Genomic DNA, 11,806 nt, shown 5'->3' on the forward strand with positions numbered 1-11,806 from the left:
ATTACAATGGCTGTTTTTTTTTATTTATTATTATTATAACACTCCTATACATTTAATAATATGCTTATATGATGTGTGCAAATATGTGTTTGTATGTATATATATTGCTACCCATAATGCACTTGCACTTTACACAAACCTTACAAAAGTGCAGCAATACAATTCAATTCAAAATTCAAATTAAGTATAAGTACTATTTAAGAATTACAAAAGAGCAGAATAAAAAATACAAGGCATACATCCTAGGTCAAAGAGATCTCTGTGCAGAAATGCTATGAAGAAAAGGGCGCTAGAAATTAAGTGATAAGAAATAAATGGAGGGGTATATGAGAAATCACAGCAAACCAGGGAGATCTAACAGTGTATAAGTAAGCAGAAGCATAATTATATGAAGTGCAAAATCACAAGAGTGCTGAAGAGTTTAGGAGAATGAGCTGCTATATTACAAGTACAGTCTGAACAGATGCGTCTTGAGTAATATATGTAGGGTATTCAGATGTCTTGGCACTCCCAAAGCAGGCAAAATCAGTAGACTTCAATTGACTTCAATTGATCAGTAGATCTTCCCACCCCTTGCAGAATGTGATAGACACTAGTGTAAAACGACTGGGCAAGAATTAAATGTGAAATAAATTAATTGATGTATAGTTTTTATTTATTTATGTCGTTATAATTTTGGCACTAATTACTGTTAATGTGGTTTTATTTATTTTTCTGTGAGTTGCTTGTTAATAATACATGTATAAATCATGTATTATTGTGATGATAGTCACACTTTGTGTGGATGTACACACTTTGACAATGCCGCTGCTTTAGTGTTGCGGTACCCGACCTGCCCACGAGATGGCAGATGCTGACAATGTGTACGCGGAGGCCGAGCCCTGCGTGGTGCCCGACCTGGGACGCAAGGACGGACCAGTGGAGTTGCAGCACCCAGAGAGAGGAGACGATGCAGTGGAGCAGGTGAGAGACAGAGAGAAGGGGGTATATTAATGCAGTATATTAAACTACAGATATACTACCAGATTGATACACTGACTGACAGACTGATACTTTGTCTAAAAAACAAAATTACACCTCCCATGCTACCTTGCTTTCCTGTCCCATTTGGTGGCAGTGCTCAAGCTGACCTATTGCATTCCTGGAGTTATAGTCTTCTTTTATCTGCTCTGTCTCTCTCAGATGGATGAATTCCTGGGCCCCAACCAAGACTACAATGAGGAAGAGGAGGAGAGGAAGTACTACAGGAGGAAGAGGCTGGGCGTGGTGAAGAATGTGGTGGCTGCCAGTGTTGGGGGAATGCTGACCTACAGCGTCTACCTGGGTAATCAATACCCCACACCAATCGAGGGGGCCTCATCAATATCTCTATCTGGACAGGAGTAATGTATCAATAACAGGGCAATAGTATTTCTGCCCCATCGATAGAATGAATAAGGGGTTGATTTAACTGATATCTGATCAACTGTATTGATACCTGGGCAGTAGAATCTACTATCAAGTAGAAACTACTGCGGGTCTGATTGGAGCTGTGCACTAGCTAGACAGTACTCTCTAGAGATCATCCCCATCTGCCAGCTCAATTGCAAATGAAGAAATGTGCGGAACAAAGCTGGAGAACAGCAGAAACGCTTCTGAGTGCGGTTCTGAAGTGCTGTCTGGTTTTTCCAACAAACAGGAAATGAGGGGGCTCATGACTCAAAATGAGAACATTTTAACTAGTTGTAAGTCAACTAATACAGATTATTTAATTATAAGGACTTTGAGGGGATAATCAGGTTACTTTATTGTACTGAAATTGTATTGTAAAGAAAAATACTATTTTACAAATTGGCCATTTTTTGAGACCTGGACATATTTGCTTTATATAATGAATTTACTTCATCTGAGAATATTTTTACATTTATACCTTTGAACATTTATTATCATAGTTTGGTAGGTATAGGCCTCTACAGTTGGTGCCTAAGTTGTTTCAGACAGACATATATATAGTATGTACAGTGCCTATAGAAAGTTAAAACCTCTAAAAATGTTTACCTTTGTTGCCTCAGTGCCTGGAATTAAAATGCAGTGCAGTTAAATATTTTTTTCTTTATCTACACATCCTATCCCATAACTTCCAAGTGAAACATACATTCTAGAAATGTGTGAAAAAAAAGTAAAAATAAAAACTGAACTAGTTTGTTGGGTAAGTGTCCATCTCCCTAGAAGAATCTGTAGCCATGAGCCAAAAAGTTCTGCTCTGACAAAACTAAAATGGAACTTTTGGACATAAATGCAAAGCTTTATGTTTGGTGCTGGGGGACTAGGGCACTTGTCAGGATAGAAGGGAAAATAAATAGAGCAAAGTGTAGAAAAGTCCTTGAGGAAAACCTGCTGCCCTCTGTAAGACAGCTGAAACTGGGAGGGAAGCTCATCTTTCAGCAGGACAACAACACAAAGCACAGTCGAAACTACACTGGAGTGGCTAAGTCAGAACTCCGACCTAAATTCAATCGAGAATCTGTGTCATGACTTGAAGGTTGCTGTCCATTAACGCTCCCCAAGGAACTTGACAGAGCTTGAACAGTTTTGTAAAGAATGGTCTTTTGCACTGTTGGTAGAGACCTATCCCAACAGATTCACAGCTGTAAGTGCTGCCAAAGGTGCTTCCACTAAGTATTAACTCAGGGGGTGGAGACTTATCCAATTATATTTCACTTTTGTATTTTTAATATATTTTTTTCACAATACAATTTTCACACTGAACAGTGTGGTGTATGGTGTGTAGATAAGTGTCAACAAATCCATATTGAAATGCATGAAACTCTAAGTCACTAACACAACAAACTGAAAAAGAAGTGGGTATAGACTTTGTATAGGCACTGTATACTTTGTGTACATATATAAACGGAGTGTAAAACACATTAGGAACACCTTAACATTGGGACGCACACCCTATAGTATGGACATGGCATGGACTACAAGGTGTTGAGACCATTCCACAGGGCTGCCAATGTTGACTGCAGTGCTTCCATAGTTTTGTCAAATTGGCTGATAGTGGATCTCTACTCCAATTAGCTCAATAGATAATAGCTTTCACCTGGATTTACCTTGTCAGTCTCTTTCTCTTTCTTAATGTTTTGTACGCTCTGTGTATATATGCATGCATTTCAACAATATTAAGCTGTATTGGAATATTTGCAATATATGACTTCCAAATGTGCTCCCTGGTTCCACAGGTTTGTTGCAACAGAGAACATTTTCAGTACGGTTTTGAGAACTAATTTCAGTAGCAATTGCAATTGGTACTTAGCTCTATACTGAACACAGATTAGTTAGTTTGTCACTTTCAGTTTGTAGCAATTAACCCACGGTGACCAAAGTGTTTATTATTTGTTATTATTATTATTATTATTATTATTATTATTAGTAGTAGTAGTAGTAGTAGTAGTAGTAGTATAAATATTATTTCCCTGACAGTCATTTAATGTGTTGGACTGCAGCTCCCCTCTAGTGGGCGGTGTGTGTAACGGCATGTGAGGAGATCCTGGGTCCAGTGTTACTGTATAGAGACACAAGCGCTGTGAAACTGACTCACTTTCACTGGAAGACCGCTCTTATGCTTGTGTTGATGTTTTGTGTTGTGTTGGGTACCAGGCCTGTTGCAGATGCAGCTGGTGCTGCACTATGACGAGACGTACCGCGAGGTGAAGTATGGCAGTCTTGGGCTGGAGGACATCGATCGAAAGATGCTCATGGGCATCAACGTCACGCCTACTGTGGCCTTCCTGTACACTCCTGTACTGATCCGGTGAGAGAGGGAGAGACTGTGCACTGATTATTAATACACTTAATTAATACACTGACCAACTGATACACTGACCCCCCGCCTTTTTTCCCTCTCTTAGGTTTCTTGGGACTAAGTGGATGATGTTCCTGGCCTCAGGAATCTATGCCCTTTTCGTGTCGACCAATTACTGGGAGCGATACTATACCCTGGTCCCATCGGCTGTGGCCATTGGTGCAGCCATCGTGCCACTTTGGGCATCGCTAGGAAACTACATCACCAGGTCAGCTGTCTGGGGTTCACCCTGGGGTCAAAGTTCCTCTCTTAAGCTTTTAATTCAATCATTCAGTCAGTGCAGCGGTCAGTCGGTGCGTCAGTCAGTCAGTCAGTCATTTTATTAGTGTATCAGTCAATCAGTGCGTTTTCAGTGCAGTGTTAATGTCCTGCAGTGTACTGTGTTTCTCTCTCAGTGCAGTGTTAATGTGCTCTATTGTACAGTCTGTCTCAGTGCAGTGTTAATGTACTGTACTGTCTCTAGCTCAGGTTCGGGAATTTGGCTTTAGCAATTGGGAAGAACTGAAGTGTGCTGTATTCTCATATAATGTTATTCTCAGTTAATGTGCCGTATTGCCAGTGCAGTTCTAATGTGCTTTGCTGTACTGTCTCTGTGTGCCAGGATGGCCCAGCAGTACTATGAGTTTGACAACTATAAGGAAGAGCATGTGCAGGAGCAGAAGAAGGCTCCCAAGGGGGCATGTCACCGTTACATCATCATTTTCCAATCAATCTTCTACTCTGTCTTTCATGTGAGTTAGCCCCGCCCACCCACCAGGGTATCAGCCAGTCAGTGCATAAGACTGCACATTGAGTCTCTACATTGACTGTTTTGACTTTCTTTAGCAACTTTTTGGGATATCGACCCTCTATCTTGACTATTACACAATTTGAAAACTCCAAGGGGGGGTCAATACTTCCTATAGCCACAGTATATCGACTGCGTGTACTGAATCTCCATATCGACACAACGAACACTGACTTTTGATTCGTGAACATTTTGACCGTGTGAGTGTATTGACCCTCTGCATCAACTGTGCATGTATATTCACTCTATCTTGAACCTGTGTTTTCAGCTCAGTTTTGTCTTTGCCGAGTTCCCGATGGTCTTCTTCCTCGACAAGTACTTGTACTCTCACAACCACACGCTATTCAACGTCAAGCAGTGCGGTACGGTGTGTGTGGGTGTGTCTCTGTGTGTCTATGTGCCTGTGTCTGTGTGTGTCTATCGGTGAATGTCTGTGCTCTACTCCTGCAATAACCCTCTCTCTCTCTCCCTCTCTCTCTCTCTCAGGGGCGACCAGTGTGGGTGTGCTGACAGGCCTCAACAGAACCGTGTTGTACAAGTTGCCGCGGAGCCTCGAGCTTATCGTGGTGGAGAGCGTTCTCATGGGCGGGGCCTTCATTGCCATGGTTACGGTGAGATGCCAGTCTGCCTGTCTTTGTGTCTGTGTCTCTCTCTGCCCCTTCTGTCTGTGTTCTCTCCATTCTTCTTTTTGACTGTCTCTTTTCCTCTCAGTGCAGTATTTATGTACTCCAGTTCACCAGTCTAACACCAGTGTATCAGTCACTGCATTAACCCACTCTGTCCTCTCTCTCTCTCTCTCTCTCTCTCTCTCTCTCTCTCTCTCTCGCACACAGTTCCTGGCCCTGTGTGGCTCAGCCTATCGGCCCACAGAGGAGATAGACCTGCGCAGTATTGGCTGGGGGAACATCTTCCAGCTGCCATTCAAACACCTGAGAGACTATAGGCTGAGATTCCTCTGTCCTGCCTTCATATACAGTGGACTGGAGCTGCTGTTCGCCATCACTGGACTGACACTGGTAAGAGAGAGAGGGGGAAGAGGGGAAGAGGGCAGGAGGGGAGGGGAGGGGAGGGGTGGAGGCAGAGGATGTGAGCTGGAATAACCCTTCCTTTCTCTCACTCTCAGTGCAATGTTAATCTACTGCAGTGTCCGGTGTACTGTATTAACGCTCTATCTCTCTCTCTCTCTCTCTCTCAGTGCTACGGGGTGTGCTCCCTGGGGCTGAAGGCAGTGTGGGGGCTGGTGGGGGTGTACGGCCTGAGCGCCTCCCTCTCCTCCTTCATCTCTCTTTCTCTCCTGCGGTTCCCTCGCTCCGTGCTGCTGCTGGGCGGGGCAGGGCTGCACCTCATCCTCATCATCGCCCTCTTCGCCTGGTCCCCGATCCCCAAGGACACCACTGCAACTGCTGCCCTCTATGTGCTGGTGGCCCTCTGGGGGGTGGGCACAGCCATGAACAAGACTGGCATGAGCAGTGAGTGAGAGAGAGGGTTAATACAGTACAGCACAGACACACTGACTGACTGAAAACTACAATACATTAACACTGCACTGAGAGAGAGAGGGTTAATACAGTACAGACACACTGACTGACTAGACACTACAGTACATTAACACTGCACTGAGAGAGAGGGTTAATACAGTACAGACACACTGACTGACTGGACACTACAGTACATTAACACTGCACTGAGAGAGAGAGGGTTAATACAGTACAGACACACTGACTGGACACTACAGTACATTAACACTGCACTGAGAGAGAGAGGGTTAATACAGTACAGACACACTGACTGGACACTACAGTACATTAACACTGCACTGAGAGAGAGAGGGTTAATACAGTACAGACACACTGACTGACTGGACACTACAGTACATTAACACTGCACTGAGAGAGAGAGGGTTAATACAGCACAGACACACTGACTGGACACTACAGTACATTAACACTGCACTGAGAGAGAGAGGGTTAATACAGTACAGACACACTGACTGACTGGACACTACAGTACATTAACACTGCACTGAGAGAGAGAGGGTTAATACAGCACAGACACACTGACTGACTGGACACTACAGTACATTAACACTGCACTGAGAGAGAGGGTTAATACAGTACAGACACACTGACTGGACACTACAGTACATTAACACTGCACTGAGAGAGAGAGGGTTAATACAGTACAGACACACTGACTGACTGGACACTACAGTACATTAACACTGCACTGAGAGAGAGAGGGTTAATACAGTACAGACACACTGACTGACTGGACACTACAGTACATTAACACTGCACTGAGAGAGAGAGAGAGGGAGACTGTACGTAGATAAAGCAGAATCTGCAAGATTTTCATTGTTAGTATTGTGTACTCAGTAATCTCTCTCCCCCCCTCTTCTCCCTCTCCCTGTCAGTAATCCTGGGAATGCTGTATGAGGATAAGGAGCGAGTGGACTTTGTGTTCACCCTTTATCACTGGTGCCAGGCCATGGCCATCTTCATTGTGTACCTGTGGGCTAGTCTCCCAATGAGGGTAGAGTGTAGCAAACTGTCTGTTACAGCTGTACATCTGTAATGTGCTGCTCTGTTCTAATCTGTTGTGTTCTGTCCCACACCTGTACTGAATTGACCCTCTCCCTCGCTCTCTTTCTCTCAGTGCCGTGTTAATGTGTGTCCAGTCAGTCAGTATCTGTACTGTACTGTTAACCATTTCTCTCTCCCCCTCTGTCCCTCCCCCAGGCTAAACTCTCCATCCTATTGGTTACTTTATTGGTAATGTCTCTCTGCTATTGGCTGATGGAACGTCGGTTGTCCAGGAAGGACCCCTTCCGCCTCCCCCGCATCCCACGGCCCCGGCACAAGGTCTCGTTAACCTATTAACACCAATTAGCACTAATAAGCCCTTAATGGCAAATTACTGCCTCTAAATGGTATACCGCAATACACTGTAATGTATGGTGCAATGTTCTACAGCTCAGTAAAGTTGGTACACCATATTGTACAGTACCATACAATATACAGGCACTCCCTGGGTTACGTAACACCTGATTTACGTAAATTCGACTTTACGTAAAATATTCCCATTATGAAAATGAGTACACTATCATATTTTACTGTGTTGTAGGCTGTATTAAAATACATTGCATTGTAGTATAGAGCAATAACATATAGTTCAATGGACAACATTGTAGTACACTATAGTATAGACTAATTAAAGTGTAAATAAACCCCCCCAATTTTTCTGTTAATGACAGACTTTCTCTTTTCTCCCTGCAGGTCAAAGGTTATCGCTACCTGGAGGAGGAGAATTCTGATGAATCAGAGTCTGAGAAGAGCGATGCGGAGGAATTACCGGACGGGGAGGACAGGGACAATGACTCCCACACCTCCTATTCGCTGGAGGGTGAAGAGCGTGGGGGCAGGGGGCGGAGGAGGAGGCGGGATTACGCATATGAGCAAGCAGGGGAGGGGGAGGAGTATGTACAGCCGGAACAGTGAGAGAGAGAGAGGAGGGAGGTGTAGAGAACGAAGGGGAAGGGGCAGGGTGATGAAGTGGGAATATAAGGTGAGAAGGATTGTGCAAGGGACTGGGAAGAGAGAGGACGGGGGGAGGGATAGGGACAGGAGAAAAGAGAGATGGGGAGGGAGAGGGAAGGGAGAGATGAATGGTGAGAAGGGAAAAGAAGGGAGGGAGGGAGGGGGAAGAGGAGAAAAGGAAGAAATGTTTGAAGCTAGGAGGGAGAGAGATGTGCAGAGTAGCTCTGGCTTTAGCAGTCAATGTGAAGAATAGTGTTTCTCGATCCACATCTTATAATTAAGTTGGTGTTTATGTCTCAGCCTTGTGCTATTGTGCCTTTTTTATCAGAGCAATAAATTAAAGTTTTGTTAATAAATCACATACACGACTGTCTTTTTATAAAACAGCTACCCCCGACCCCACTGAACAGTATTTAAAGAGACAGCCCAGATCCTTATGTTACAGCCTGTAAACTAACAGTTTAAAAAGCCAAGCAAGGTTTAAACACTGGTGCTACATTCTCCAGTAAACTCCCTGTACTGGTGTTTCTGTACCAGTTTCTATACATTACTTGTACCGCAGCTGACCACACGTATAGTCTAAGGCCAGTACTGTCCCCACTTTTTATTTCCCCAGTTATGGGAGTGTATTGCGGTTCTGTGTTGATGTTTTCGGTGTGGACTCTTGGGAGTTAAACTGGATTGGAGTGAGACAGATGACAACTCTCCAGTGAATCCAATCAAATCAGTGTTGATTGGCTAATACAAATAAGCCTCTGCTAGCCCTAGTACAGTGCCTTGCGAAAGTATTCACCCCCCTTGGCATTTTTCCAATTTTGTTGCCTTACAACCTGTAATTAAAATAGATTTTTGGGGGGTTGTATCATTTGATTTACACAACATGCCTACCACTTTGAAGATGCAAGATATTTTTTATTGTGAAACAAACAATAAATAAGACAAAAAAACAGAAAACTTGAGGGTGCATAACTATTAACCCCCCCAAAGTCAATACTTTGTAGAGCCACCTTTTGCAGCAATCAGAGCTGCAAGTCTCTTGGGGTACGTCTCTATAAGCTTGGCACATCTAGCCACTGGGATTTTTGTCCATTCTTCAAGGCAAAACTGCTCCAGCTCCTTCAAGTTGGATGTGTTCTGCTGGTGTACAGCAATCTTTAAGTCATACCACAGATTCTCAATTGGATTGAGGTCTGGGCTTTGACTAGGCCATTCCAAGACATTTAAATGTTTCCCCTTAAACCACTCAAGTGTTGCTTTAGCAGTATGCTAAGGGTCATTGTTGTACTGGAAGGTGAACCTCCGTCCCAAATTTCTGGAACCTCCGTCTCAAATCTATGGAAGACTGAAACAGGTTCCCCTCAAGAATTTCCCTGTATTTAGTGCCATCCATCATTCCTTCAATTCTGACCAGTTTCCCAATCCCTGCCAATGAAAAACATCCCACAGCATGATGCTGCCACCACCAAGCTTCACTGGGGATGGTGTTCTCGGGGTGATGAGAGGTGTTGGGTTTGCGCCAGACATAATGTTTTCCTTGATGGCCATAAGCTCAATTTTAGTCTCATTTGTCCATTGTCAGAGTACCTTCTTCCATATGTTTCGGGAGTCTCCCTTTTGGTGAAAAGCAAACGTGTTTGCTTATTTTTTCCTTTAAGCAAGGTTTTTTTTCTGGCCACTCTTCCATAAAGCCCAACTCTGTGGAGTGTACTTAAAGTGCTCCTATGGACAGATACTCCAATCTCCGCTGTGGAGCTTTGCAGCTCCTTCAGGGTTATCTTTGGTCTCTTTGATTAATGCCCTCCTTGCCTGGTCCGTGAGTTTTGGTGGGCGGCCCTCTCTTAGCAGGTTTGTTGTGGTGCCATATTCTTTCCATTTTTAAAATAATGGATTTAATGGTGCTCCGTGGGATGTTCAAAGTTTTGGGATATTTTTTTATTACTCAACCCTGATCTGTACTTCTCCACAACTTTGCGACAGATCATGCGACACTTAGATTGCACACAGGTGGACTTTAATTATGTGACTTCTGAAGGTAATTATTGCACTAGATCTTATTGAGGGACTTCATAGCAAAGGCAGTGAATACATATGCACGCACCACTTTCACCACTTACCATTTTCTTTTTAAAACCAGTTATTTTTTAAATTTCACTTCACCAATTTTGACTATTTTGTGTATGTCCATTACATTAAGATAAAAATCCATGTAAATTACAGGTTGTAATGCAACAGCATAGGAAAAATGCCAAGGGGAATGAATAATTTTGCAAGGCACTGTATTCCTGTGGCTTCCATCATCTGCCGTCTTTGCAGTTCCTAATCTCCAGTATACAGCACAGTTCTGCTGCCCCCGACCCCACTGAACAGTAAGCAAAACATGTACATACAACAAAATACTTTACATTCAAGTGCACCTGCTCAATTGTTCTTGATCACAATGTGTGTTAAACAGAAAATGGGACATGGATATTTCCACAATCTATTGAAAGTTGTGGTAAGTTGTGTCCAGTTCTGTTAACTACCTGTGGATTTCTCCCATGTCTGTACTTCAGACCAGAGATGAAGTTCCAAGGTCATATTTTGAGGTCTTGGTCTCAGACTTGACAAGTTGATTGCTAACCAAACAATCTCTGTGAACATACGTTTTTTTTTTTAAATAAAGATTAGCAGATGGATTTTAAAAAGGCATAAGTCTTGTTGCATGTGGGTTACAGCATTTACCAATGTCTGACATAAAGGTGCACTCGTCTTGTCTGCAACCAATCTCACCGAATGAGTGCAAACTGTTGAATAAAATGTTAATTTGAAGGGACGAAGTCCATCTTTCTTGGCCACAAAGAAAAAGCTTGCTGCAGCCAGTGAGGTAGAGGTGTGGATAGTACCCTTTTCCAATGCCTCTTTGGTATAATCCTTCATGGCGTGTGACTCTGGAAGTGATAGAGGATAAATACAAATCATGGGATGGAGAAGTGCTCTGGATGTCTATAGCACAATCCCAAGAATGATGGGGAGGGAATTTGGTAGTGTGGGTTTTGTTGAAGACAGGAGCCAGGTCTTGACACTCGAGGGGAATGTCCAGTGGTTTGGAAAGCTGTGGGCTTTCAATGTGCATGGCACAGATTATGAAGTGAAAGCCATGGAAGCCACAGCACGATGTCAGTGGTGCTGGGGGAGTCAATGACCAGGAACTGCAGCTGTTCCATATGCAGAAGCCCAATGTGCAGGTTGAGGAGAACGGTTTGCCGTGTGATCTGGCCCGATCCGATTAGTTAGTTCTCACGCCGAGAGGGGGTTCGCATGGCAAGAGGGGAATGTAGAAACAGGTCACTGTCGTGTGGTCGATGAAGTTCCCTGTGGAACCAAACCTATGAGGGTGAAAACAGACGGGTTTATCTTCTAGTTGGATCATGGTTTGGAGTCAGACCTGTGCCTGCGTGACTGGTGGTTGTTACTCACTGCGTTTTCCAGAGACTATGAGAAAGGACTGGGGCGAACAGGACAGGAATCACGGTAGTGACCAGGCTGCCCGCAGATGAGCCTCTGCTTGTACTGTAGTCTGCGTTGTCTCTCCTCAGCTGACCGACAGGTGTATCGATCCCGTCTCGCACTGTGAGCTTGTCGTGAGATGGGACCAGGCAC

General features: G+C 43.9%; 1 protein-coding gene across 2 annotated transcripts in view; it reads left to right on the forward strand.

The window, feature by feature from the left end:
• unc93b1 (unc-93 homolog B1, TLR signaling regulator) overlaps window positions 1-8,526 on the forward strand; it is a 12,793-nt gene extending 4,267 nt beyond the window's left edge. Inside the window, exons 2-13 of one of the 2 annotated variants that reach the window (XM_066718684.1) lie at window positions 817-963; window positions 1,183-1,324; window positions 3,640-3,793; window positions 3,891-4,052; window positions 4,446-4,575; window positions 4,900-5,008; window positions 5,118-5,242; window positions 5,465-5,647; window positions 5,827-6,100; window positions 7,045-7,163; window positions 7,370-7,492; window positions 7,907-8,526. In XM_066718684.1, the coding sequence (XP_066574781.1) occupies window positions 844-963; window positions 1,183-1,324; window positions 3,640-3,793; window positions 3,891-4,052; window positions 4,446-4,575; window positions 4,900-5,008; window positions 5,118-5,242; window positions 5,465-5,647; window positions 5,827-6,100; window positions 7,045-7,163; window positions 7,370-7,492; window positions 7,907-8,128 (1,863 nt within the window). In that variant the 5' untranslated portion in view covers window positions 817-843 and the 3' untranslated portion in view covers window positions 8,129-8,526. The remainder of the gene's footprint in view (window positions 1-816; window positions 964-1,182; window positions 1,325-3,639; window positions 3,794-3,890; window positions 4,053-4,445; window positions 4,576-4,899; window positions 5,009-5,117; window positions 5,243-5,464; window positions 5,648-5,826; window positions 6,101-7,044; window positions 7,164-7,369; window positions 7,493-7,906) is intronic. The other variant, XM_066718685.1, reaches the window with a different exon arrangement.
• The last annotated feature ends 3,280 nt before the right edge of the window (window positions 8,527-11,806 follow it).

The sequence above is a fragment of the Amia ocellicauda genome, chromosome 12, assembly GCF_036373705.1.
Source record: "Amia ocellicauda isolate fAmiCal2 chromosome 12, fAmiCal2.hap1, whole genome shotgun sequence".
NCBI lineage: Eukaryota > Metazoa > Chordata > Actinopteri > Amiiformes > Amiidae > Amia > Amia ocellicauda.